The following is a 26645-nucleotide window of genomic DNA, read 5'->3' as shown; positions in this document are numbered from 1 at the left end:
ACCTTTCTTTCCTTAGGGTACTTTTCCCTTCTTGCCCAAGCTAGATGAGTCAGGTGCCTGGCCCTTGCAATCAACATCCTAATATGTATGGCTTCTGATGTTCTGATAGACAAAGGCAGCATTCGGACTAGGCCTGTCTTCACACCATCAATTACATTAACGTCAAAAGAAAATATGGGCCTGTTGCTGGTTATTATAATCCTAGCTACTCAGGAGAATGAAATCTGAGGCTCATAGCTTGAAGCCAACCCTGGCAGGAAAAGTTCTTCAGACTTACCTTCAGTCAATCACAAAATGGCCAGAAGTGGAGCTGTGGCTCAAGTGGTAAAGCCCTAGCTCTGAGCAACAGAGCCCAGACCCTGTGTTCAAGCCCCAGTACTGGCACGGAAGGAAGGGAAGGGAAGGGAAGGGAAGAGAAGGGAAGGGAAGGGAAGGGAAGGGAAGGGAAGGAAGGAGGGAAGGAGGGAAGGAGGGAAGAAGGGAGGGAGGGAGGGAGGAAAGGAAAGGAGGGGGAGGGAGGGAGTACAAAGAACTTTTGAAACACAAATCCTCACATGTTTACCCCAGGTGGGGGGCAGAGAAGGCCAGAATGCATTAGGGCCTGGCACTGCAAGAGAAACTGAGGCAGTGCTGGCCTCAGAAGGTGCTGAAAGAGCTTCACCTTCCAGAAAGGTCCTTAGAGTGAGTACCCACTTACCGGCCCGCCCATGTCCACCTCATCCTGCCCCAACTCTCCTTCATCACACACTAGGGCTCCTCTCCCCCGCAGCTGATGAAACACCGCTGGGAGAAGGGCTATGCAGAATTCTCCCACAGCGGCTGAGAGGTGAGTGGGGAGAGGGCCCAGGGTAGGCGGGGGCAAGAGCGGTGCCATGGCACAGAATTTAAGGAGGTCCTTGAGGAGTCTGAGAGGCTCTGCGTGACCAGGCTCTGAGTCTCGGAGTCGGCCTGGTGGAGACCCAGACAGTGCCTGGGGTCAGCTCTTCGCCTCTCGTCTTTTTGTGTTCTGGTTTTTGGTTTTTTTGGTCGGTTGTGGGTCTTGAACCCTGGGCCTGGGCACTGTCCCTCAGCTCTCCAGCTCAAGGCGAGTGCTCTACCACTTGAGCCATAGCGCCACTTCTGGTTTTCTGGTGGTTTATTGGAGATAAGATTCTCATGGGCTTTTCTGCTTTGAACCTCCATCTTAAGATCTCAGCCTCCTAAGCCGGGCGCTGGTGGCTCACGCCTGCAATCCTAGCTACTCAGGAGGCTGAGATCTGAGGATCACAGTTCCAAGCCAGCCCAGGCAGGAAAGACTGTGAGACTCCTATCTCCCATAAACCACCAGAAAAAAAAAAACCGGAAGTGGCACTGTAGCTCAAGTGGTAGAGCACTAGCCTTGAGCTGAAGAGCTGAGGGACAGCGCCCAGGCCCAGAGTTCAAGCCCCACGACCGACCAAAAAAAAAAAAAAAAGATCTCAGCCTCCTGAGCAGCTAGGGTGACAGCTGTGAGCCACCAGCAGCACCTGGCTGCACCCCTCATCTTGACCTTGACTGCGGCTCCAAGGATGGGGCTTGAGCTCTGCTCTGGCCCAGGAAATCTGGTCCAACTCCCAGCCATTGCCCTGGGACCTCAGGCACATCCCCACTAAAGGAAACCAGGAGCTGTCTCCATTTCCCGCACACGCCTTGTGTGTGTATGTGTGCGTGCACGCGTGCATGTGTGTGCGTGTATCTGCATGTGTACATGCCAGTAGGAGGGTTTGAACTCAGGGTCTGGAGGCTAAGTTTAGTTTTTTGGCTCAATACTGGTGCTCTACCACTTGAATCACTTGTGTTTTTGTGGCTAATTGGAGAGATGAGACCCTCAGGGCTGGACTTCTCTTTCCCTGCTGGCTTTGCTCGGCATCCTCAGATCGCAGCCTTCTGAGTAGCCAGGATTACAGGTGTGAGCCCCCAGCGCCTGGCATTTCCATCATCAACACGGGGATCACTGAGCTGTTGTGTGTTTCACAGGCACCCAGTGAGCTGACAGAAGGGCAGTCTTTGCAAAGGTAGTGGTTTAGTCTTTATTATGATGAATGAATGACGGTCGATAACAGGCCTGGCAGAGGAGAGCCAGTGGCTGCCAAGGGAGACAATCAGGAGGGCTCCGGGTGTGATTGGCGGGAGCTGGGGGGGGTGGGGGTGGGAGCTGGGGGGTCTGGGCTTAGTCCTGAAAGTAAGTTCACGGTGGGGAGCCGCGTTGGGGTGGGCAGGGGATCCAGAGGCTATTTTAGGCTTGGGGACAGGGAAGGAAGGAGGATGGCAGCCTGGTGAGGCCGGGCCTCACTGCCCACAGAGCCCCCCTCCCCATCCCCTCCCCCCACCCCACCCCCTCCCTTCCACACAGCTCGTCCCAGTGCCTGGCTGCCACCCCTCCCCTGACCGTGATCCCCCCCAACCCACTCCAATCCCCAGCCCAAAGCATAAGGCTCAGCCGAACCATACTGACACCATAGGAGGCCCGGGGGGGGGGGAATCCCGCAGAGCTGGGGGGCCCGCAGGGGGCACGGGGGCGGGGCAGTGGAGTGAGGCCGGCCTGGCGCGCGGGGCCAGCCCTGGGCACGCAGCCAGGCGCCTCCCCCGCCGGCCGGGAGGGGGCGCCCGCGCGCGGGCTCAGACCTCGGGGCCCCCGAAGGCCGGGTTGTCCCGCACCATCAGCGTCCGGCGGAAGTCGCGGCCCACCAGGGGGCGCTGCATGCGCCACTTGTGCGCCTCCTGCAGCCCCGGCTCGAAGTAGTAGATGCAGGCGCCGAAGCCCACCAGGATGAGGACGGAGATGACCAGGTAGACGGGCACGAACCAGTCCAGGAAGTGAGGCATCGCAGCGGCGGCTCCGGCTGCCAAGACACCGGCCGGGAGCGTCGACGCGCGGCGGGGCCCTGGCGTCGCCCGCCCAGAGCCGCGCTGGACGCAGACTGACCCGGCCGCGCATGCGCCGGGAGTAGCGCAGGGGTAGCGAGCTTGCCCCTGGTGGGCAAGGACCTGGGTTCTAGTAGTGCGGGAAGAAAGGAGAAGGAAAAGCTGCCCGCCAGCTGACCGAGCTGAGAACCACAATTCAAAGCCCAGGCAGGGCTGGGAAGGTGGCTCGGTGGTAGAGCGCCTGCCTCACATGCATGAAGCCCTGGGTTCGAGTCCTCAGCACCACATAAGCAGAAAAAGCTGTATGTGGTGCTGTGGCCCAAGTGGTAGCGTGATAGCCTTGAGCTGGAGAGCTGAGTTCAGGCCCCATGACCGACAAAAAGAAAAGCAAACCTTCAACAAAGCCCAGGCAGACAAAAGTTATGATACCTTTCAGCTTAAGCAGCAAAAAGCTGAAGTGGAGGTGTGGCTCAAGTGGTAGAGCAGCAGCCTTAAGCAAAAAAGCATTGGGAGCAGAGATGGGTGGGGAAAATTGGGGGAAATATATTTATCTGTGTGTGTGTGTGTGTGTGTGTGTGTGTGTGTGTGTGTGTGTGTGTGTGTATATATATACATATACATAAAGCTAAGGAACAAATGTGCAGGCCCTGAGTTCAAGCCCCAGTATTGGCACAAGAAAAAAGTTCATACCACTCCTGAGCAGCTATCTAGAATATCACAAGCCAAGATACCACAAAGACACTTGAACAAGACTCTTGAACATCCGTGTTCATTGCTGCACTATTCACAATAGCCAACTTGTGGGAGCAACCCAGATGCCCTGCAATAAATGAGTGGATCCAAAAAAATGTGATACCTATACAAAATGAAACTTTACACAGCCTTTAGAGAGAATAAATTGTCATTTGCAGGGAAATGGATGGGCCTAGAAAAAATCATGCTAGGTGAGGCAAGCCAAGCTCAGAGAGACAAACAGTGCATGCTTCCTCTCATATGCCGAGGCTAGATCTAAAATATACCAGGGCATGATAAATTATACAAAACTCTAGGTATTGGTGCACAGTGAGACCATAGGAGGAACAGAAAGGCACAATGCCTCTGTGCATCTGATCATACAAAATGACACTTATCGAAATGAACTCCAGGAGGACTGAGAATGTGGCTTAGTGGTAGAGTGCTTGCCTAGCATGCATGGGGTGGTTTGTTTTGTTTTGTTTGTCAGTCGTGGGGCTTGAACTCTGGGCCTGGGCACTGTCCCTCAGCTCTTCAGCTTGAGGCTAGCACTCTACTACTCGAGCCACAGCACCACTTCTGGTTTTCTGCTGGTTTATTGGAGATAAGTCTCACGGACTTTCCTGCCTGGGCTGGCTTTGAACAGTGGTCCTCAGATCTCAGCCTCCTGAGTAGCTAGGATTATATGCATGAGCCACCGGCTCCTGGCTGAGGCCCTGGGTTTGATTCCTGAGCACCACATAAATAAACCAAAAAAAAGTCACTAAATAAAAATAAATGAACTCCAGGAAATGAAACCAAAAGCTGTTTTTTTTCTATCCTTTTTTGTTGTTTGTTCATTTGTTCATTTTGGTAATGTAAGAAAAGGCACAGAAGTGGGCACTGTGTTGAGATTGAACTATACAACTTGTGGATGGAGATAGGAGGGAAAAACTGGGAGAGAGTGAGGGAAGGAGGAACACTGTCCTCCCCACCCCCCCAAAAAGAAAGAAAGAAATGTACTCTTGGGACTGGGAATGTGGCTTAGTGGTAGAGTGCTTGCCTAGCATGCATGAGGCCCTGGGTTCTAGTCCTCAGTACCACATAAACAATAAATTAATTAATTAATTAAAGAAATAAAATTAAGCTGGGCACTGGTGACTCACGCCTGTAATCCTAGCTACTCAGGAGGCTGAGATCTGAGGATCTCGGTTGAAAGCCAGCCCAGGCAGGAAAGTCTGTGAGACTCTTATCTCCAATAAACCACCAGAAAACCAGAAGTGGTGCTGTAGCTCAAGTGGTAGAGTGCTAGCCTTGAGCTGAAGAGCTGAGGGACAGCGCTCAGGCCCAGAGTTCAAGCCCCATGACCGACAAAAAAAAAAAAAAAAGTCTCATGAAGTTCCTGCCCAGGCAGGTTTTGAACCGAGATCCTCAGATCTCAGCCTCCTGAGTAGCTGGGTTACATGTGTGAGCCACCGGCGCCTGTCTGGGGTCTCCCGCCCTTCAGCACCCTGCCCCCTAAAGTCCCCACAGGCTGTTCTAAAACCAATACAGCAAGCTGCTGTGTTGGTGGAGGGACACATGGAGAGTGATTTATTGTCCAAAGTCAGGCCAGAGCAGGAGAGGCCGGGACAGCACAGAGAACCCAGCATCCTCCTACCCCATCTGCCTTTTTGGAGAGTCAAAGCACCACCTGGTCCTATGGGGACTGAGGGAGGAGAAGGCTGGTCCACTCTGGCTTGGCTAAGGCGAGGGGACTCACACCCGCTCCCCAGCTTGAGCCAGGCCCCAGGTCTCCTTGCAGTTTAAACGTGTGGAACAGAAGCCTGAAAAGTGGATCATCTGTGGAGCAGAGCTTAGGGCCCATCCCCACCTCTGCAACCCAGTGAACTCAATTCCAGGCCTTCTGGGGGTAGGCACAGCACTCCCTTGGACCCTTTTCTTAGCTTTTCTTCATAGGGCTTATATGTGGATTCACAAAAACTCACAGGCCTTTCCGTATGACCTTGCTTCATTCGTCCCCTCTCCTGGCTTCTGGGTTCCTTCATATAGTGACAAGGTGGGGCTGGGGTTGCCAAATTATCTCGCAGGAATTTTCCAGGCCCATTTCAGACAAGGTCCTAGCAGGGACAGTGTGAAGGGGGCAAAGCCCTCTTGCTGCCTCCCAAGCCACCGCTGCCATTCGCTGCCCCCTTGCACGCCCGTACACCCACCTCACGCCCTGCAGATGCCCGCTCGGGGCTTTGCACAGACCTCGCCTGAGCAGCTCAGCGTGGGCCCCAGGACTCAGTTGCAGCTGCAGTCCCCAGAGACGCTGCCATCTGTGGCCGCTCTGGGTGTTGGAGGCTGAGATGGGATTAGGTCAACGGTTCCCACAGGAGACACGGCTTCTCAGGCCCAGGGGCTCAGAGTGGGCTGGGGGGGGGGGGCAGTCCTGGGCTGGCTCAGGAATCTGGAATGTTTCTCTGTCCATGGGAGACCCTTTCCTCCACCCCTTCCCACCCCCCATTCTCAGGATGACAGGAGGCAGGACCTGTCTCAGCCAATCAGCAGCCTGCTAGTGCCAGGGCTTTATTCTCTGTTGCCCTAGCAACCAGCCTCCTTTTTCTGGTTCCCTCTCTCTGCAGCGGTACCGGGGATGACAGGGAGGGCAGGATTGGGGAACGGGGAGCAATGAGAGTCACTCAGCAGGCTGGTGGGTCCCAAAGCTGCTGACAGAACTGTAAGGGTTTGAGAGTAGGGGGAAGTTGGGGTGTCTGGTAAGTGAGTGAGGACCACAGAAGCAGTGACAGCAGAGCCAGTGAGGGTTTCATGTTAGAGAAAAGATCCAGGACTGAGACAGACAGGACACATCGGCTCAGTGGAACTTCTTTATTTGTGCAGGTTCTAGGGCTTGAACTCTGGGCTTCTGTGATGACCTGTAGTTTTTTCGCTCAAGGTTAGGGCTCTACCACTTGAGCCACATCTCCACTTCTGGGCTTTTGTTGGTTAATCGAGATCAGAGTCTCTTAGAAGGGGCTGGGAATGTGGCCTGGTGGTAGAGTGCTTGCCTAGCATGCATAAAGCCCTGGGTTTGATTCCTCAGTACCACATACAAGAAAAAGGCAGAAGTGGTGCTATGGCTCAAGTGGTAGAGTGCTAGCCTTGAGCAAATGAAGCTCAGGGACAGTACTAAGACCCCAAGTTCAAGCCCCAGGACTGGAAAAAAGAAAAAAAGGGTCTTCTAGACTTTTCTGCCTGGGCTGGCTTTGAACCATGATCTTCAGATCTCACTCTCCTGAGTAGCTGGGATGACAGCTCTGAGCCACCAGCGACTGGTAGCAGTTCTTGATCATGCTTGTGAATTGGAGACTAGCACCATGGACAAAGAGTAGAAACAGAAAAGAAGAATAGAGGCCAGAGGTGGTGGTTATTTTCGGTAAGGTTTCTGATAAGGTGACTGAGTCACCTTATGATTCAGAAACATGAATGAAATGAGAGAACAAGCTATTGACTTTGGAGAGGAGCTTTTCAGGCAGAGAGAATGGCAGGGCTGAGGGTTCAAAGGCAGGAGGACAGCTGGAACATCTGAGGGACGATCTAGTGGCTGGCGGGCAGGAGGGGGTATTGGAGGCAGAAGAGCAGATGAGTTCAGAGCGATTGTCAGGGACACGCAGCCTCTGAGGTGGTGCCAGGCCTTTCAGCGAGCTCAAGGAGAAGGGGGTGCGAGGTAGGTTTGATGGAGAAGCGGTCTGCTCTCATTCTGACGCTGTGTGAGGACTAGGGGCAGCCCTGGGGAACTGGATGGAAACCGGCAGCCAGGTTACAGATTCCATCCGTCTAGTTCTGGTCCTGACAGAGGAAGAGGTGTGGAGGTGGCCAGCTTCTTGGATATGTTGTTAGAACGCACAGGTTTTGCTTGCAGACTTGATGTACAGTACAAAGAACAGTCCAGAATGACCCCAAGCTTTTATTGTCAGCAGTTGTAAGTCTGGAGTTAGCTGATGGGGTGGATCTAGAGTAAGGTGAATGAGTATGAATGAATAAAAGGGAATGAATGAATCCCAGAAAAAGTGAGCCACGACAAAAGCTCGGCCCATCCTTTTTTTGGGGGGAGGTGTCGGTGAGATTTGAGGATCGGGGTTCAAAGCCAGCCCAGGCTCACATGCTTGAGCCACCAGTGCCCAGCTTCTGCCCAACATCTTATGTGCCTGAGGTCAGTGCTAGAATATCCCCTTAATATAGGAGATAAATGCCGGTGGCTCACGCCTGTAATCCTAGCTACTCAGGAGGCTGAGATCTGAGGATCACAGTTCAAAGCCAGCCCAGGCAGGAAAGTCCATGAGACTCTCATCTCCAATAAACCACCAGAAAATGGAAAGCTATGACTCAAGTGGTTAGAGTGCCAGCCTTGAGCTGAAGAGCTGAGGGACAGCGCCCAGGCCCAGAGTTCAAGCCCCACGACCCCCCCTCCACACACACACAATATAGGAGATAAGGAGCTGGGCATGCTGGTCTACAGTCCCCAAAGAGTCTGCTTCCCCTCCCACAAATTTAAAAATAAAAAGAGTTAGCGGTTCCTTTAAGAGTCCCGGCCCTCCGGGGAAGCCCCGCCCGCAGAGCAGCGTGCCCCGCCCTCGTCCGCTGGGCGGGACTCGAGGCGGTTTGAATGTGCGGCGCGTACCGCGGGAGCCACGGTTGGACCTGCGGCTGGGATGTCGGTGTTGATGCCGATGGACAAACTGCCCGGCCTGAACAAAGCCACCATCTTGGTAGGTGCCGGTGTCCCCGCATCGCGACCAGCCTTCCTCCTCTGGCTGCGCCTCGGCCCACGGCCTGGGCGCTTCCTTAAGTGCGGCGCTGTGGAGCCGGGTTTGCGGTGGGCGGGACAGCCGCTCTCGGAGCCAATCAGAGTGAGAGGCTGGCTCGGTACCAGCTTGTGATTGGCTGGGTGGGGGTCCCGCTGGGCCGTGTTTTCCCGCCAGGCGGGGTGGGTGAGTGCGACGGCCTGGCCCGCAGCGGGCCCCGGGCTCAGTCTCTCTCCTCGGGGAACGGCGCCCTTCCCGCTGCCGTCGGGCCCGATCCCTCCGGGGGAGGGGAGGGAGGCTGCACGCGCCCCCGAGGATCTGTCCTGCCCGGGTCTCAGCCGGACACTCCCCCCCCCCCGGGCAGCTGGTGGGCACCGAGGACGCACTTCTGCAGCAGCTGGCGGACGCGATGCTCCAGGAGGACTGCGCGTCCGAGTTGCAGGTGTGAGTAGCCGCAGGTGTGAGTAGCCGAGGCCTTGGCGGGAAGGAGGGGGAAGGGAGCCGGCGGGAGGGGGGGTGGTCTGCCCGCCAATCCCGCCCAGCCCCTCAGAAACCTACACCAAGGAACCCTAGACCTTGGCGCCCTCGTGTCATGTTTTCCTCCTAGCGCTTAGTAAGCCACCTGTGAGCTAGGCGCAGGTGGCTCGCACCTGCAATCCTAGCTGCTCAGGACTCGCAGGTCGCAGGTCTGAGGATCGTGTTTCAAAGCCCTGGCAGAAAAGTCTGTGGGACTCAACTCGTTATCCAGCCCCCAACCCCCCAGAGAGGTGGAGCTGTGACTCAAGTGGTAGAGCACCAGCCTTGAGCGAAAAAGCCAAGGGACAGCACCCAGGAGAGGATGCTGGAGATGTCTCTGCAAAACTTTCTTCCTCCAAAACCTCACAAACTGCTGATGTTCTAGTCAGGTCACTAAAAATGTGTATCATTCTCCCCGATGGAAAGATAGGCTCAGAGGTAGATTTTTTTTTTTTTTTTGCCAGTCCTGGGACTTGAACTCTGGGCCTGGGCGCTGTCCCTCAGATCTTCGCTCAAGGCTAGCACTCTACCACTTGAGCCACAACGCCACTTCCGGCTTTTTCTGTTTATGTTGTATTGAGGAATCGAACCCAGGACTTCATGCATGCAAGGCAAGCACTCTACCACTGAGCGGCCTTCCCAGCCCAGAGGCAGATGTTGAAGGGAACTTCCTAGGTCCAGAGGTATTTCCTCTGTGAGAGTGAGAGTGACCTCTACAAAATAGAGTAAGCTCCCCCCCCCCTTTTTTTTTGTAGCGAGGTGGGAGGGAAAGTCCAGGGCTTCAACTCAGAGCCTGGGCACTGTCCCTGAGCTCTTCTTTTTTTTTTTTTTTTTTTTTTGGTCTGGTCATGGGCCTGAACTCGGCCTGGGCGCTGTCCCTCAGCTCTTCAGCTCAAGGCTAGCGCTCTACCACTTGAGCCACAGCGCCATTTCTGGCTTTTTTTTCCTGTTTATGTGGTGCTGAGGAATCGAACCCAGGGCCTCATGCATGCAAGGCAAGCACTCTACCACTGAGCCACCTTCCCAGCCCTGTCCCTGAACTCTTTTGCTCAAGGCTAACACTCTACCACTGAGCCACAGCCTCGCTTCTGTTTTCTGGTGGTTAACTGGAGATAAGAGTCTCCCAAGCTGAGCGCCGGTGGCACATGCCTGTAATCCTAGCTACTCAGGAGGCTGAGATCTGAGGATTGCGGTTCAAAGCCAGCCTGGGCAGGAAAGTCTCTGAGACTCTTATCTCTAATAAACCACTAGAAAACCAGAAGTGGTGCTGTGGCTTAAGCAGTAGAGTGCTCACCTTGAGCTGAAGAGCGCAGGGACAGCGCCCAAGCCCTGAGTTCAAGCCCCACGACGTACCAAAAAAAAAAAAAAGTTTCACAGACTTTCCTGACCCAGCTGATTTCAAATTGTGATCCTCGTTGAATAGAGATAGTTCAAAGAGCTAGCTGTCTGCATCCACGTTGGCAGGCTTTCAGACTAAATATCAAACACTAACCAGTGACCTCAAACCCATAGTTTGGAAATGGAAAAGAATTTTTTTTTTCTTTTGGTGACAGTACTGGGGCTTAAACTCAGGGCTTCTTGCTCTTGCTTGGCTTTTTTTTTTTTTTTTTTTTTTTGTCGGTCGTGGGGCTTGAACTCTGGGCCTGGGCGTTGTCCCTCAGCTCTTCAGCTCAAGGTGAGCGCTCTACCACTTGAGCTACAGCGCCACTTCTGGTTTTCTGGTGGTTTATTGGAGATAGGAGTCTCACGGTCTTTCTTGCCCGGGCTGGCTTTGAACCGTGATCCTCAGATCTCAGCCTCCTGAGTAGCTAGGATTACAGGCGTGAGCCACCAGCGCCCGGCTTCTTGCTTGGCTTTTCTACCCAAGGCTGATGCTCTACCGCTTGAGCCACCATTCTGATTTTTTTGGTGGCTATTGGAGTTAGAGTCCCACAGACTTTTCTGCCCCGGCTGCTTTTGAACCTGAATCCTCAGATCTCAACCTCCTGAGTAGGTAGTATTACTGGTGTGAGCCACTGGTGCCCAACAACATGGAAATGGCCATTGTAAGGTGAGTCTGTAACCTGGATTTTTTTTTTTCCTTAAGCCACTTGGCAAAGTCCCTCCCTCTGCCCTCCAATGGGAGTCGGCCCCGAATTGACCTGATTGTCTTTGTGATTAACCTTCACAGCAAATACAGGTGAGAACCAGAGTTCGGGGCTGCCAGGGGTCTGGCTGGCCTGGCTGGGAGTACGAGCGCTGGGGCCTCACTTGTGGGAAGGGAGGGGGTGGTGAGAGGCTTTCTGGGATCAGCCTAGAAGATGAGGAGGGAGGAGCTGGTGGCCAGTGAATAATGTTTACAAGACACCAACCAGTGCCCATCTATAAGAGACTCTTATCTACAGTTAACCAGCAAAATGCTGGACTGGAGATGTAACTCAAATGGCAGAGCCGGTCATGAGTGAAAAGCTAAGCAGGAATATAAGGCCCTGAGTTCAATCCCCCATTCAAGCACCAAATGAATAAAACGAATTATAGTTTAGAATAAAGTAAAAGCTGGGTGCTCATGGCTCACACCTGTTTTCCTAGCTATTCAGGAGGCTGAGATTTGAGGATCATGATTTGAAGCCAGCCTGTCTGGGAAACCCATTGAGACTCTTATCTCCAATAAACTACTCAGGAAAACTGCCAGTGGTAGAGTGCCAGCTTGGAGTGAAACATCCAGGGTTAGCATCCAGGATTTAGGTTCAAGGCCCACAGACAAGAAAAAAAGTGTTTTTAAAACTACATTGTGAGGGGCTGGGAAGGTGGCTCAGTGGTAGAGCGCTTGCCTTGCATGCATGAGGCCCTGGGTTCGATTCCTCAGCCCCACATAAGCAAAAAGAAAAAAGCCGGAAGTGGCGCTGTGACTCAAGTGGTAGAGCGCTAGCCTTGAGCTGAAGAGCTGAGGGACAGCGCCCAGGCCCAGAGTTCAGGCCCACGACCGGACCCAAAAAAAAAAACTACATTGTGAAACTGGTTTATTTTCTCACCTTGCCCTGTGGCCACCCAGCTTCCAGAACGTGGAGGAATGTCTGTGCCACGTGGACTCCAGATTCTTCCTGGGCAAGCTCTGCTTCCTCGCCTCAGGTGGTAAGTGTGCCCCCACCCGCTTGCCAGTGCCCCCAGCTCCCATCCTCGCCACAGGTGGTGTGTCCCCACCCGCTTGCCCAGGCCCCCAGCTCCCATCCTCGCCACAGGTGGTAAGTGTGTCCCCACCTGCTTGCCCAGGGCCCCCAGCTCCCATCTCTGTCCTGAAGATGAGCAGCAGTGCAGTAGAGCAGTCTAACAGCAAAGCTACGCAGACATCCCGCCAATGCTGAGATGCCCGTTGTCTTGTGGCTTTTATAGTAAAGCCCAAATTATTGTCAAGATGTGGATGAAGAGCGGGTGCCAGTGGCTCACACCTGTCATCCTAGCTACTCAGGAGACTGAGATCTGAGGATCAGGGTTCAAAGCCAGCCCGGGCAGGAAAGTCTGTGAGACTCTTATCTCCAATAAACCACCAGAAAACTGGAAGTGGCTCTGTGGCTCAAGTGGTAGAGCGCTAGCCTTGAGCTGAAGAGCTGAGGGATAGCGCCCAGGCCCAGAATTCAAGCTCCATGACTGACAAAAAAAAGAAAAAAAAAACTGTGGACTAAGCAGAGTGTGGTAGCACATCCCTGTAATCCCAGTACTTGGGGAGTTGCCAGATCCAGGACAGTCTGCAGTATGTAGTAAGATATTGTCCAAAAAAAAAAGTCTTGCTTCTATCTTCTAGTGTCAGCTCCTATTACTGTGAAATTTTGGGTCAGTTGAAATGTCCTGTTGTTCCTGAGACTTTGTGTTTAATAGTAATAGCTAACCTGTACCAAATTCTTTTGTTGTTGATCGTGAGGCTTGAACTCTGGGCCTGGACGCTATCCCTGAGCTCTTCAGCTCAAGGCTAGTGCTCTACCACTTGAGCCACAGCACCACTCTGGTTGTCTGGTGGTTAATTGGAGATAAAAGTCTTATGGACTCTCCTGCTCAGGCTGGCTTTGAACTGCAATCCTCAGATCTCAGCCTCCTGAGTAGCTAGGATGACAGGTGTGAGCCACTGGTACCAGGCTCCCAAATACTATTTTTCTATTGTTAATCTTTCCTTGGGCTTGAAGTTAGGGCCTGTGCACTGTCTCTGAGCTTTTTTGCTCAAAGCTAGTGCTCTGCCACTTAAGCCACACTTCCACTTCCTGCTTTTTGCTGGCTAATTGGAAACCTTAGAGTCTCATAGACTTTCCTGTTAGGGCTAGCTTTGAACCACAGTCCTTAGATCCCATCTCCTGAGTAGACGTGAGCCATGGCATCCTGCTCAGAGCTCACTCTTAGCACCGTTGGTCTTATTGTCTAATGAGATGGTCTTGACTGCCCAGCAAAGAAGATATAAACAGAATTGTCACCTACTGATGAGTGAGAAACTGAGGCCCGGCACGGTGGGGTGGAGAGTACGTGGCCAGGGTGTCCGGGATGCACTGTCACGTGTCTGGCTTCTTTGCAGCTGGGCGGGAAAGCCACTGCAGCGTGCACCAGAGCATGGTCGTGAAGCTGGCCCACACCTACCGCAGCCCCCTGCTCTTCTGTGACCTGGAGGTGAGGATGCGGCTCACCACGGCCAACTCTGCACTCGGGTGCGGGGCAGGGGCTGTCAGCGCATGGTGGGTAAGGCAGGAGTATCTACTTCCGGGTCACTGAACACTCAGAGGAGAGACTCCTAATGTGGAGAAGACATCATAAGACTCTGGTTTGAATCCTGATCCTTCAGGGTTCACTTGGGGTACACAGGTATAAAGAAGGGATATATGCCAGTCTCTGTTATTTGTTACGTTTGTGTGTGTGTGTGTGTGTGTGTGCGCGTGTGCACGTGTGTGCACGCACACATGTGTGCCAGTACCTGAAGCTTGAATTCAGGGCCTTGCACTCTCATGTTCCCTCATAGCTGGTGCTTACCACTTGAACCACACCTCCACTTCTGGCTTTTGGGGAGTTAATGGGAAACTTGTGTCTTGGGCTGAGCACTAGTAGCTCACGCCTGTAATCCTAGCTACTCGGGAAGCTGAGATCTGAGGATCACAGCTAACAAGAAACTGGAAGTGGAGCTGTGGCTCATAGTTAGAGCCTTGAGCAAAAATGATGAGGGACAGCTCTCGGGCCCTGAGTTCAAACCCTACAAATGACCAAAAAAAAAAAAAAAGTGAAAAAAGAAACGAAAAAGAAAAAGAGTGTGATGGGATTTCCTGCCTGGGCTGGCTTTGAACTGCGATCCTCAGATTTCAGCCTCCTGAGTAGTTAGGATTACAGACGTGAGCCACCAGCACTCGCTACTTTTATCTAGTTGGGGTAGAGTGTGTGGGCTGCTGGCCTTGGTGCCTTCTAACCATGTGACAGATGGTGCAGTTCCATCTGTGACCATGGAGTGGCAGGCTGCACCAACTCACGAGTCATCCTGAAGCCTGGGAACTCCTGTCTCTAGACATTAATTGCCTGTGGCTGCTTCCAGCCAGCAGCAGGAGCGCTCAGAGCCTCCACCTGTGCTCTGCAAATGAAACCCCCAGCTTTGCTGCTGGTGATGCTGGTTTGGACTCAGGGCTTTGCTATTACTAGACAGGTGCTTCACCATTACTGGACAGGTGGCCGTGCCTTCTCAGAATCTAGAGAATCAAGATGAGGTGCCAAGATCATGCTTGTAATCCTAAGCTGCTCAAGAGGCTCAGACTTGTGGATCAAGGTTCAAAGATAGCCGGAGCAAGAAAGTCTGTGAGACTTTTTTAACCCTGGTCGTGGGGCTTCAACTCAACACCTGGGCACTGGCCCTGAGCTGTTGTGTTCAAGGCTAGTGCTCTGTGACTTGGGCTATAGTTCCACTCTGGAGATAAGCGTCTTATGGACTTTCCTGCCTGGGCTGGCTTTGAACCATGATCCTCAAATCTCAGCCTCCTGACTAACCAGGATTACCGGCTTGAACTACCAGAACCTATCTTATGAGACTCTGCTCTCCATTAAGAAATCAGAAGTAGGGCTGGGAAGGTGGCTCAGTGGTAGAGCGCTTGCCTTGCATGCCTGAGGCCCTGGGTTCGATTCCTCAGCACCACATAGGCAAAAAGAAAAAAGCCAGAAGTGGCGCTGTGGCTCAAGTGGTAGAGCGCTAGCCTTGAGCTGAAGAGCTGAGGGACAGCGCCCAGGCCCAGAGTTCAGGCCCCACGACCGGACCCAAAAAAAACAAAAGAAAGAAATCAGAAGTGGGGCTATGGCTCAAGGGGTAGAATGTGAAAAGGCTGGGAGATAGCGCCCAGTTCCTAAATTCAAGCCCCACACTTGCTCAGACAAAAATACAGATTCGGGTGTCTCCGTGGGACTGAGACTCGAGGAAAGGTCCTGAGAGGGAACACAGGTGGCCCCAGAAACGGGGCAAAAGCCACAGAAGCAGCTTGAGGCCACCTGGGGATGGCACCCCTGCTAGAGAGAGCTCCCAAGAGGGCAGGTTGCTTCTGAGGTCATCCCAGACGGTTCCCTGACCCATCTCTGCCTTTCCCTGCAGGTGGAAAGTTTCCGGGCCTCCATGGCACAGCGCCTAGTGCGCATGCTGCAGATCTGTGCCGGTCACGTGCCCGGCGTGTCAGCCCTGAACCTGCTGTCCCTGCTCAGGAGCTCTGAGAGCCCTTCCCTGGAGGAGCTGTGAGCCTCAAATGACAGGCGGCAGTGAGGACCAATCAGGGCTCGGCAGGCCAGCACCCTCCCACTCCCAGGCTCACACTAGTGAGTCCCGCATCGTTCACGCATCATTCACGTCGTCGTATATCTTCACTTCCATGTGGTGTATCTTCACTTTCTTCGTGGTGTATCTCCACTTCCTTCGTGGTGTATGTCCATTTCCGAGCTCCTGAAGACTAAAGGTCCACCGCTTAAAAAAAAAAAAAAGTTTGAAAATCACTGGGTCATCCAGCGCTTCTGCTTCACAGATGAAAAAACTCAGAACAGAGAGCTTGGGGAGGGGAGTTTGAACTCCAGGATCCCAGCAGAACCCCACATCCTGGCCCTGCTGTTCTTCTGGGTCCCCACGATTGCCTCTGAGAGCCCCAGCTAGTCAGAGGCCCTGGGAGCGGCCAGGCCCTGAGCCCTCCCTGCCCCTGGGGCCCGGCTGCTGTCCCTGAGAACAGGCAGGCTTGAGCCTCAGCCCCACTTGGTTTTCTGATGGGTCGTGGAGTTTCATGGACTTTCCTGTGCCCCAGCTGGCTTTGAACCTTGATCCTTAGATCTCCTGAGTAGCTAGGAGTACAGACCTGAGCCACCAGCGCCCCACCCCCAGTATCCAGCAAGGGTGCGACACACCTGGCTGGCTTCAAGACGGCTGAGGCCCAGCGAGTCATGTGTCACCCCACAGTGCAGGGCTTGTCATGCTTCGCCGAGCCCCGGCACAGTGTTCTTCAGACAGGGGAGGCTGCTGAGCCCCCAGGTCAGAGTTCATGACACTGAGACTGTGCAGTCACAGAGCTGACAGGCAGCAGAGTCCTGTCCCCACCCCGCACCCAGCCACATTTCCCCCACTTCTGTGTGTCTGGTGGTCCAACGAAGGTTTGGCTTTCTCCCTGGGAGGACTGAGGCGTGGAAGAAGACAGGCCTTGCTCCAGGGCTCGCCCTTGTCTGCTGTCCTGAGTTTTTTTGCTCAAGGCTGGCACTTCCACCTCTGGCTCTTTTGATGGTTAATTAAATATTAGTCTCGCAGTTTTGTCTTTTGTTTTTTGCTCATGGGGCTTGAACTTAGGGTCTAGACGCTGTCCTTGAGCTCTTGCTCAAGGCATGTTACCACTTGGAGCCACAGCTCCCCATCTGGTTTTCTGGTGGTTCACTGGAGATAGGAGACTCACAGCCTTTCCTGCCCAGGCTGGCTTGGAACCGTGATCCTCAGATCTCAGCCTCCTGAGTAGCTAGGATGACAGACGTGAGCCACCATGGCTGGCAGGCAGGGCTGTTCCTTAAGGACCTTGCTCCCTCTTGCTGCAGTCCCTGCCTTAGGAGGTTCTAGGGCCCTGTTAACCCTAAGGAGAAAGGCAGAGGGAAAGCCCAGCCCCCCTCCCCTCCCCGCACCCCTGCACTGTACCAATGAGGGCTTGACTGGACTTTGGCCAGCTTCAGGGACACCTCTGCATGGGGGGGAGGGGGGGAGGGTGTCAAAGGAATAAGCTGGGAGCCAGAGGTGAAGGATTGCTTGTCCTTAAAGGGACAGGCCCAGAAAGCCAGCCTTGTCTGAGGGTGCAGGCCTGTGGGAGCTACCCTGTCCCCACCTGTCTATCCTGGGCCATAAAGGCGGGGCCTGGAGGCTGGCAGAGCAGGTCTGGGCTGCTGCACCTTTCACCTCCCTGCCCTGCCCCAGCCAGCATGGGGCCCGCCTCTCCCTGAGGTCCCTGGGCCACATTTTCCTTGCCACCTGGTGCCATTTAACAAGAGAAGTGGCATCACAATCTCCAGCAAGGTCCTGGGAGCCTTCCAAGTGCTGGGGGAACTCAGGCTGCCATTGCTGCCAGCTCCCTGTCAGGCTTGGCAGGAGCCCTGGCGTGGAGAGGCTGCCCGCCCCGCGCCACCCCGTGGAGCCATCGGCATCAGGTGCCCTCAGACCTGCTGTCCCCGGGAGGCTCGGGACAGGCCGTGCATCAGTCTGGAGGCCCGAGCTAGTGCCCAGGAGGACCAGCGCTGCCCGATGAGCCTGGCTGGGGGGAGGGGCTGCACTCTGGTGGCACAGCCCCTGGCAGGTCACCTGGCACGCTGAGCCTGTCCCTCCATTGCAGGGTGGGGTCAGCTAAGTGGAGGCAGATTTTGGAAGTGGAGGACTTGGAGACCACAGGTCTGAGTGGTGACCAGAGGGTCAGCTGAAGATACCAACTGGGCCTGGAAGTTGCTTAGATGAAGCACCCAGAACTCAGGGGGGCGGGGCCTGCCCCAGGTCACAGCTTCATTTGTGCCCCTCAGGCCCCCTGGATTCGGACAGCCCTGGGGCTGAGCCCAGGGAGCTGGAATTCACTACCAGAAGCAACCCAGGCTCAAGGGTTCTGGCCCCAGTTTGGTACTCTGTGTGTGTGTGTGTGTGTGTGTGTGTACCAGTTCTGGCCCCAGTTTGGTAGTGTGTGTGTGTGTGTGTGTGTGTGTGTGTGTGTGTGTGTGTGTGTACACCAGTACTGGGACTTAAACTCAGGTTCTGGGCACTGTCCCTTAGCTTTTTCACTCAGGGTTGGCGCTTTACCACTCAAGCCACACAGCTCCACTTCTGGCTTTTTGGTGGCTAATTGGAGATAAATGTCTCCTCAAGTTTTGGGGTTTTTTTGTTGGTCATGGGGCTTGAACTCTGGGCCTGGGCGCTGTCCCTCAGCTCTTCAGCTCAAGGCCAGCGCTCTGCCACTTGAGCCACAGCACCACTTCTGGTTTTCTGGTGGTTTATTGGAGATGAGTCTCATAGACTTTCCTGCCCTGGTTGACTTTAAACCTTTATCCTCAGATCTCAGCCTCCTGAGTATCTAGGATTATAGGCATGAGCCACCGGTACCCAGCAATATCAACGTTTCACGCCTGGAGCTGGCTTTGAACTTCCATCCTCAGGTCTGTCTCCTGAGGAGTTGGGATTACTGACAGGCGCCAGCCACCGGCACCTGACTCTAGTGGTTTTTCATATCCCAGCGGACATGGCAGACGGCAAGGAAGGGGCGCTGCACGATGAACCCTTGAGCCCCCCTCCCCGCCCCCATTGGCAGAGGCTGGTTCCTCCTGACACAGGAAGCCTGCGAGGGCTTCCCCAGGGACTCTCCAGGTTCCGTGGCACATGGCAGGCTTCCTCAGCCTGTGCCTGCAGGTCTCTACCCAGGCGGGGGCTTCCATGGCTGTTCCGTTGTATTAGAGTTAGGAAAGGCAAGGTGAACCTTGGGCCCTGCCACCCCCATACACAAAGGGGTGCTGGGCCAGGCCTGATAGCAGGGATCCCCCTCCAGGGACCTCGGGCAAAGTTCCCCTTCTGGCTGATCAACTCCAGGAAGAAGGGAGGGGATGCTGGCCAGGGCCCCGCCCTCTTGCCTTAGTAGAAATTCCAGAGGTGGTTAGGAGGTATAGAAGGGGGGCTATAACCACCCACCCGGGCCTCTGGGGTTCTCCAGTTCTCAAATTCCAGCCTCTCGGAAGAAACACAAGCTCCCCACAACTGGGCCCACCCCACAACTCCTACCCCTGTGCCATCTGCAGATGTGGGTACTGTGGCAGAGCTCAGGGGCTGTCCCTGTCTACTGGCTCAGGTTCACAGCGCAGCTTCTGCAGGCTGGCGGTGGGCAGGGTGGCTGTGCCCTCCCTCTGCCCTCCCCCCTCCTCAGGATTGCTAAGCTCTGCCCCCTCCCTTTGAGGTCACCCAGGTCCTGCCTGATTTCCCTATCTAAGGGATGCTCCTGGTTGGGAGTTGAACTCTTATCTCCTGTGTGAGGAGCAGGACATGTTTCATTCCATTTCTTTCTACTTTAACCCTGTCATACTAAAAAAATCCTTGCTAAAATTAACAAATAAAATGTAGACCTTATTTTTCTGGCGCCTCCTGCTGAACTTTTCCACCAGGCGTTTCTCAGTCCTCATCTGCTACATGGGCTTCTGCTCTGCGGGTGGTCCCTGATGGTGCATAGTAGGTGCTCAGTTAGCACCCACTAATGGTGGGTGGTGAGGTATCTGCACATCTCACAGGGACGATCTCACAGGCCCAGCAGGCCCAGAGCCCAGTGTTCCTTGTCCTTCTGGAGTCCAGAAGGAAGCCAGGAAGCAGCCCTGTGCTCCTTGCCTCCCATCTATGCATGGGACCCCCAACCTGCAGGCTGGTGCCCAGGGGATGGGGGACTCCAGTTCCTGTGGCTGAGCCACTGCGGTTGTCCGTCTAACCTCACAGAGGGCCACTGTGTCCCTCTGCAGGGCTGTGCTGAGGGGGTGAGAGCAGCCTGGCCAGGAGCCTGGTCATGTGTCTCAGCGTGCGCTTGTGTGCAGAGCAGGAAAGTGGGAACGAGCAGCCCAGGCTAGCGGAGACCTGGGCAGGGGCATGGAAGGTCATGAGCTGCCTTACCTGGCTCAAGTTCAGGGGGAAGGAAGGTGAGGCCTTCCTGGCTCAGCCTCAGTGCTCCATCAGGCCATGTCCAGGGCTCAGCACTGGCCACTCCTGCTGTGTCCTTCCTGCCATCCCTGACTAGTGAATGTGCGCCTGTGCGCTTGTCTGTCTGTATGTGTTGGAAGTAGTAGGAAGCCAGGCTCTGGTGGCTCACGCCTGTCATCCTAGCTACTCAGGAGGCTGAGATCTGAGAATCAGGGTTGGAAGCCAGCCCTGGGCAGGAAAATCCATAAGACTTATCTCCAACTAACCAGCCAAAAGCTGGAAGTGGAGCTGTGGCTCAGGTGGTAGAGCACCAACCTTGAACATACAAGCTAAGGGACAACAGCCAGACCCTGAGTTCACACCCCAGTACCAGAAGAAGAAGAAAAAAAGTGATAGAAAAATGTATTTAGGAAAACACACTGAACAGATTGCAAGTAGGTCATCTCTAGGGTGAGAATGGCCTGAGGGGAGCTTTCTAGCAGCTTCCTTGTGTGTCAGCTAAGCAAACACCTGAGCGGGCTGAAGGGCATCTCCATGAAGCCAATCCTTGCCGTCACTTACAGGGCGCAGCCGAAAGTGCTGGCATGAAGAACCCCACACCCCAGCGCTGGCACGCTCAAAGGGGACAAGGCGGCCAGTGGAGCTGTCCACGCAGGGTGGCCACATGACAGCGAACCTGTCACTATAAACACATAAACAATCCAGAATGAGGGGTTTCCGAGTGCCAGCCGAGGCCACATCTGGGGACCCCAGGAAAGTCCCCTTACTCACAATTCCATCACATTGGAGGGCTTTGTCATGAGAATGGCTTCAGCTATGACTGGCAACATTACACTCCAACTAATCGTGTAGTCCGGGGCATCACCGTGCTCACAGAAGTGTCATATCCAGATGCTGGGAGGGGGCTGGGCCTCTGTCCCCCAGGGACTCTCTCCCCGCCCCCCCAGGACCCTGGGCTTGTCCCAGAGAAGTGGCCTCACTTCCCTATCCTGTCCCCAGGGTATGCATTCAGCCACACTTCACAGTCTGGGCCCCATCCATCTGCCCGTCTATACCTGTTTCCTTATCCCAGGGTGTTTTTTGGCCCCCCCAAAAAACAAAATTCCTCCCCCCCGAACAGATCGCAAGTTAGCTTTTGTTTTTAAACTATACAGCCAGGCTCACCCTTGTCATTCTAGTTCCGCAGAGAGCTGAGATCTGAGGATCTCAGTTCAAAGGCAGGGAGGTCTGGGAGACCTTTTTTCTGAGTTCATGCTTGAACTCAGGGTCTGGCTGTTGTCCCTGAGCTTTTTAGCTCAAGGCTAGCACTCTACACTGGCTTCTTGTTGACTTTCCTGCAGGCTGGCTTTGAACTACAATCCTTAGATCTCAGCCTCCTGAATAAGGCTTACAGGCAGGAGACACCAGCACCGGGCTAGGAGACTCATCTCCAATTAACCACCAAAAAGACAGGAGTAAGTGGAGCTTTGACTCAAGTAGTAGAATGCCAGCTAGCCTTGGGTGGAAAAGCAAAGGGACCTTGCCCAGGCCCTGAGTTCAAGCCCCAGTACCGTTCCCCACCCCCCCAATTTTATAAACTTGATTTAAGAGCAATGAAGAAAGAATATATCAAAGTGCAACTGAAGGTTTCCCACACTGGTGAAATTTCTCTTAACCACCAAGTCATCCAAGCAGAATTTAAGGTCTACCACAATCCCCACCCCACTTTGGGGGCCCAAGCGGAAGGCATGGCTGAGGCCAGACACCTGCCCCCACCCCAGACATGAATCCCACAGGCTCTCTGCCGTTCCTCACTTGGCTCTGGACACCTGGCTCTGTTGGGGCCATGGAAAACACACAAACACTTGTATTATATGAGTAATTCCATGACGGCCGGCCCCCCGAGTGGCCGGCCTCCCCCTCTCTCCAAGGTGACGGATGCTGTAATTCTGTCAGTGACTCATAGCTCTTGCCTTCTCTCTTGGGGCCTGGGGGGGGGGGGAGAGCTCCCAGTCCTCGAAGGAGGCAGAGCACCAAAAGCTGGGCCATGGAGGCTCCCGAGGGGCCCTGAGTTCTCAGCCCCAGCCCCAGTGGGCCTCAGGACAGGCCCTTTCAGTCTGCTCCAGCCCCTAGTGTCTGGTACTAAGCGAGATGCTTGGTGTGCAGAGCTCTGGGACCCTAACAGAAGCAGAGAATCAACTACCAATAATGCTGGAAGTGGGTGTGGGGAGAGGGTGTGGCCATTTGCCCTTGTCCCCATCCCTATTTGGTTAAAAAACAAAACAAAAACATGGTCTCTGGGGGGCTCTACCCCAGGCTCCCCTCCACCCCACCATACACCCACATTCACCCAGACCCACCTCCCCAACCCACTTCTCCTTTGTCAGCTGCCCTGCCGCCTACACCTTCCTGCTGTAGTCACGGGCCCATAGGCAGAGCCAGGGCCTGCAGGAGTCCTTAGGGTCTCCTGAGGTAAAGCAGGGGGCAGGCTTGTTCCGGTGGGCCGCTTCATCGTGGCTCTGCGCTGGTCCAGGGCTCTAGCTTCCAGTCTGCTCCTTCCAGTCTCTGGCTCACAGCAGCCAGGGGAGGGGCCCTTCTAAATAAAACAGCTAGATGTCAGTAGCTCACTGTAGTCCCAACTACTCAGAAGACTGAGATCGGAGGATGGCAGTTCAAAGCCAGCCTGGGCAAGAATGTTGCGAGACTCTTCTCTCCAATGAGCCACCAAAAAAATGAAACAGTGGAGCTGTTAAACCAAAAAGCTCAGGGCCAGGGCCCGGGCCCCGAGTTCAAGCCCCAGGACCAGCAGAGACACAAAGAGCTCAGACCCCCATACTCTGACACACCAGGGCTCCTCCCTGCCCACCCTGGGGCTCACCCTGCACCCTGGGAGCCCCTGTACTTCTCCCAGCATTCTCCACGGCGGGGTTGTCCAGGCCTGATTCCAAGTCTGGGGACGCAGTTCCTTCACCTCCCCCAGCCTTTCCTATGCCAGTCCCCAGCCCCCACCCCCACCCCCACCGTGTGGCTGCTCAAGATCTGTCTCCCCCTACGCTTCTCTGCCCTTCCTCTGGGTGCCTACCACCCACCCCGAGTGTTTAGGAGTCTGGACGGTTCACCCCAAGGTATAGCCTGCTGCAGGCTGCGAACTTCCTGAGGTGCACTGCAGCCCCCCACCACATACCCGAAGGGGTGGCCTGTGTGCCACAGCTCCAGGGGACTCCACGAGGAAGGGGAGGCGCAGGCGAGGAAGGGGACCGGAGCCTGGGATTCCTCTCCAACTCCCAGGTGGTGCTGGGACCTGGGCTGCCCCAGGCCAGCTCCCAAGCCTGGGCCTCTGTTCCCAGCACTCCCGGAGCCCCCTGACCCGCTCCCCTGGGCCCGGCTTCACCTGCCTGCACCCCCTCATCCCTCCCCCCCACCCCCCACCCCAAGAGAGGCTCCCTGTCCGTCCACTCCGCGGCCCAGGCCAGGCCCACACCCACCGACTCAGATCGCCAGGCTGGGCGCCGCTCGGGGGAGGGGGAGCGGGAGGGGCGGGGCTGCCCGGCCCGAGCCCGCACAGGGGGTCGCCGGGGTCCCCCGGGGCCCCGCACGGCTGGCGGGGCGGGGGGCGGGGAGGCCGCGGGGTCGGCGAACCGGGGGCCCCGGGGAAGCCGCAGGTGGAAGGGGGAGGTGCGGGGCGCAGCCCCACCCCCGGGCCCCGGGCGGCGGCGGGGCCGGGCCGGGCCGGGGCGGGGCGCGGCTTCCTCCCCGAGGGCTGCGGGGCTGCGCGCGGAGCCCCCGGCTGCGCGGCGGCTGCATGGGCCGGGAGCAGCGCGCGGCGCGGGGCCGGCCGGGCCGGGACGGGGCGATGCCCGCGTCCTGCGCCCGCGCGCACTGCTTCGACCTGCTGCTGCGGCGCTGCGTGGACTGCAAGCTGCTCCGCACGGCCGAGCCGGGGCGCGGTAAGCGAGCGGGGCGCGGGGCGCGCGGCGCGGGGCGCCGCCGGGGCGCGGCGCTCACCGCCCCTCTCCCCCGCGCCCCCGCAGGCTCTCCTCCCGCAGACCCGCGGCCGTCCCGCCCCGCCTCGCCGTCCCCTCGGCCCGCGGCGGTGGCGGGGAGCAGCCTGGCGCCCGGGACGGCGCTGCAGCCGCGGGGCGCGGGGGGCGCGGGGGGCGCGGGGCCCGGGCGCGAGGCGGCGCCGCCCCTGCCCGCGCTGCTCCTCGGCGCCCCGGTGCTGCTGGGCCTGGCGCTGGCCCTCGCCCTCGTGGCCCTGGTGAGCTGGAAGTGGCGGAGGCGGCGCAGGACGGCCTCCGCGGAGGCCCCCGACGGAGGCCCGGACGGTGAGTCCCGGGACGAGGCTCGAAGAGCCCGGGCAGAGGGGCGCGCGGGCCGGGCCGGGGCAGGGGGGGGGGACCGTGATCCGGGGAGCAAGGGGGTGACACAGACAGAGAGGGGGGAAGTGGGCTGTGCAGGGGGCTGGGGGGGTTCGAGGCCAGACTGGGGACCCAGGGCTGGGGAAGAAAGGGAGACATGGCAGGGGGCAGCTTGGCCTGGCCTTCGGGGTTCAGCCCGGGCCTGGAGCCCCTCCCGCTCCCGACCCCACACTTCCTGTTCTGGGCGTGTCATGCGCCCGCCCTCCCCACCCCAGTGGGGCTCTGGCCTCTGACAGCTGGCCCTTCAGAGGAAGCTTCCAGAATAGGGGGCAGGGGAAGCGGTGACCCAGGTCTCCACCCTTCATGTCTCCGTGCCCCCCCTGCCCACCCAGAGCTCCTGGACGACGTCCTCATCCCCACCAAGGAAAGCCAGGCCGCCTCCGCCCCGGCCTGGCCTCCACCTGGAGAAGAGCCAGACGTCCCTGCCGCAGGCCACAGCGTCCCCGTGCCCGCCACCGCCGCAGGCCACAGCGTCCCCGTGCCCGCCACGGAGCTGGGCTCCACGGAGCTGGTGACCACCAAGACAGCCGGCCCCGAGCAACAGTAGCCATGGGGGCTCTGCCCTGCTCCTGGGCCTGGGAGCCTGGATCTGTCGGCCGAACCCTGTGGAAGAATAAGGACTAGACACCACAGGGTCCCACCAGTGACGAGTTGTTGGTGTGACCAGCTTTGATGGCCCCTGAGCCCCATGCTGCGTGTGTGTGTGTGTGTGTGTGATGGTAGTGGGTTTGAACTCAGGGCCTTGCATTCTTGTTCAGCTCTTTTGCTCAAGGCTGGTGTTTCACCACTTCAGCAACAAACACCAGCATTTCTGGCCTTTGTGCAGGCTGCACTGGAACTGCGGTCTTCAGATCGCAGCCTCCTGAGTCGCTGGGATTACAGGCGTGAGCCACCAGTACCCAGCTGCCCCCATGCTTTTGAATGGGCAGATATATCCTTTGAATATCATTTGAGTGTGTTCCCCAAGGTTTGACATGTTCATCATGTTTAATCCATGTTGGGATAGATTCAAGAGGTGGAACCTTTGAGAGGTCACTAGAATTAGACAAGATCAAGACCAAACTCTGGTGACTTATAAGAGACACAGTGAACATACCCTGAGTCCCTGCCGATCGATGTCCTGTACCCCCTCTGAACTCTGCCAGCAGGAAGGCGCTCTCTAGGTGTGGGCTCTTGAACCAAACCACCAGAACTGTGAGCTAAATAAATTTCTTTTCTTTATGAAGTTTTCCAGACTCAGGCATTTTGTTATAGTAATGCAAAGCAGACTAATACAGATACTGAGAGTAAGAGGTTTTTCTTTTACACTGGGGAAACACACTATTAAGATAAAATTAATCAGAGAGAGACCAGGTGGGAGGATGCCTAATTTGTAACTTGTATTTCTTTTTCTTTTTTTTTTTTTTTTTGTCGGTCATGGAGCTTGAACTCTGGGCCTGGGCGCTGTCCCTCAGCTCTTCAGCTCAAGGCTAGCGCTCTACCACTTGAGCTACAACGCCACTTCCGGTTTTCTGGTGGTTTATTGGAGATAGGAGTCTCACAGTCTTTCCTGCCCAGGCTGGCTTTGAACCGCGATCCTCAGATCTCAGCCTCCTGAGTAGCTAGGATTACAGGCGTGAGCCACCAGCGCCCAGCTTAACTTGTATTTCTTTAATACTTGCTCTCAGAGCTGCCCGGCTTTTAAAATGATGCAAGTAGCAGCTGTGAGTAACCAGCTGACAGTTGCTCATTAGGATTTAGCATAAAATCATTTGTAATTTTTTTGTTGTTGTTGGTTGTGGGGCTTGAACTCAGGGCTTGGGTGCTGTCCCTCAGCTCTTCAGCTCAAGGCGAGCGCTCTACCACTTGAGCCACAGTGCCACTTCTGGTTTTCTAGTGCTTTATCGGAGATAAGAGTCTCACAGACTTTCCTGCCCGGGCTGTCTTTGAACCTTGATCCTCAGATCTCAGCCTCCTGAGTAGCGAGGATTACAGGCGTGAGCCACCAGTGCCCTACTGTAATTTTTTTTTTTTTTTTTTTGGTCGGGTCCTGGGGCCTGAACTCTGGGCCTGGGCGCTGTCCCTCAGCTCTTCAGCTCAAGGCTAGCACTCTACCACTTGAGCCACAGAGCCACTTCTGGCTTTTTTCTTTTTTCTTATGTGGGGCTGAGGAATCGAACCCAGGGCCTCGAGCATGCAAGGCAAGTGCTCTACCACTGAGCCACCTTCCCAGCCTCC

At 55.8% G+C, this 26645-nt stretch overlaps 3 protein-coding genes across 5 annotated transcripts; 2 read left to right on the top strand and 1 right to left on the bottom strand.

The window, feature by feature from the left end:
* Positions 1 to 2422: 2422 nt before the first annotated feature.
* On the bottom strand, positions 2423 to 6095 carry Smim45 (small integral membrane protein 45). 3 transcript variants are annotated; one of them, XM_069999889.1, is made up of 3 exons: positions 5808 to 6095; positions 5583 to 5714; positions 2423 to 2861 (listed from the first exon to the last, which is right to left on the bottom strand). In XM_069999889.1, the coding sequence occupies exon 3, from the start codon at positions 2842 to 2844 to the stop codon at positions 2638 to 2640; it is 207 nt and encodes a 68-aa protein (XP_069855990.1). In that variant the 5' UTR covers positions 2845 to 2861; positions 5583 to 5714; positions 5808 to 6095; the 3' UTR covers positions 2423 to 2637. The 3 variants fall into 3 exon arrangements, with proteins under 3 accessions (XP_069855990.1, XP_069855988.1, XP_069855989.1); XM_069999887.1 differs by lacking the exon at positions 5583 to 5714; XM_069999888.1 differs by lacking the exon at positions 5583 to 5714 and having other exon boundaries at positions 5848 to 6095.
* A 1778-nt stretch (positions 6096 to 7873) lies between these two features.
* Cenpm (centromere protein M) lies at positions 7874 to 16652 on the top strand. Its single transcript, XM_069999664.1, has 6 exons — positions 7874 to 8345; positions 8746 to 8825; positions 10984 to 11076; positions 11929 to 12008; positions 13432 to 13523; positions 15469 to 16652. The coding sequence occupies exons 1-6, from the start codon at positions 8289 to 8291 to the stop codon at positions 15607 to 15609; spliced, it is 543 nt and encodes a 180-aa protein (XP_069855765.1). The 5' UTR covers positions 7874 to 8288; the 3' UTR covers positions 15610 to 16652.
* Positions 16653 to 23812: 7160 nt separating this feature from the next.
* Positions 23813 to 25653, top strand: Tnfrsf13c (TNF receptor superfamily member 13C). The gene is made up of 3 exons (XM_069999856.1): positions 23813 to 23957; positions 24057 to 24335; positions 24761 to 25653. The coding sequence occupies exons 1-3, from the start codon at positions 23813 to 23815 to the stop codon at positions 24973 to 24975; spliced, it is 639 nt and encodes a 212-aa protein (XP_069855957.1). The 3' UTR covers positions 24976 to 25653.
* Positions 25654 to 26645: the final 992 nt, after the last annotated feature.

Source organism: Dipodomys merriami, unplaced genomic scaffold (assembly GCF_024711535.1).
Source record: "Dipodomys merriami isolate MVZ:Mamm:240054 unplaced genomic scaffold, mDipMer1.0.p SCAF_55, whole genome shotgun sequence".
NCBI classification, from domain to species: domain Eukaryota; kingdom Metazoa; phylum Chordata; class Mammalia; order Rodentia; family Heteromyidae; genus Dipodomys; species Dipodomys merriami.
Note: the sequence above shows the minus strand (reverse complement) of the source record. Positions and strands in the feature narration are given on the sequence as shown.

What these genes read in the sequence shown, in the direction of transcription:
- Tnfrsf13c (XM_069999856.1), top strand. Translation starts at nt 23,813, where the DNA reads ATGGGCCGGGAGCAGCGCGCGGCGCGGGGCCGGCCGGGCCGGGACGGG. An exon ending in CACGGCCGAGCCGGGGCGCG is followed by an intron (nt 23,958 to 24,056) that starts GTAAGCGAGCGG and finishes CTCCTCCCGCAG; the next exon opens with ACCCGCGGCCGTCCCGCCCC. An exon ending in CCCCGACGGAGGCCCGGACG is followed by an intron (nt 24,336 to 24,760) that starts GTGAGTCCCGGG and finishes CTGCCCACCCAG; the next exon opens with AGCTCCTGGACGACGTCCTC.
- Smim45 (XM_069999889.1), bottom strand. Translation starts at nt 2,844, where the DNA reads ATGCCTCACTTCCTGGACTGGTTCGTGCCCGTCTACCTGGTCATCTCC.
- Cenpm (XM_069999664.1), top strand. Translation starts at nt 8,289, where the DNA reads ATGTCGGTGTTGATGCCGATGGACAAACTGCCCGGCCTGAACAAAGCC. An exon ending in TGCGCGTCCGAGTTGCAGGT is followed by an intron (nt 8,826 to 10,983) that starts GTGAGTAGCCGC and finishes TTTTTCCTTAAG; the next exon opens with CCACTTGGCAAAGTCCCTCC. An exon ending in TGCTCTTCTGTGACCTGGAG is followed by an intron (nt 13,524 to 15,468) that starts GTGAGGATGCGG and finishes CTTTCCCTGCAG; the next exon opens with GTGGAAAGTTTCCGGGCCTC.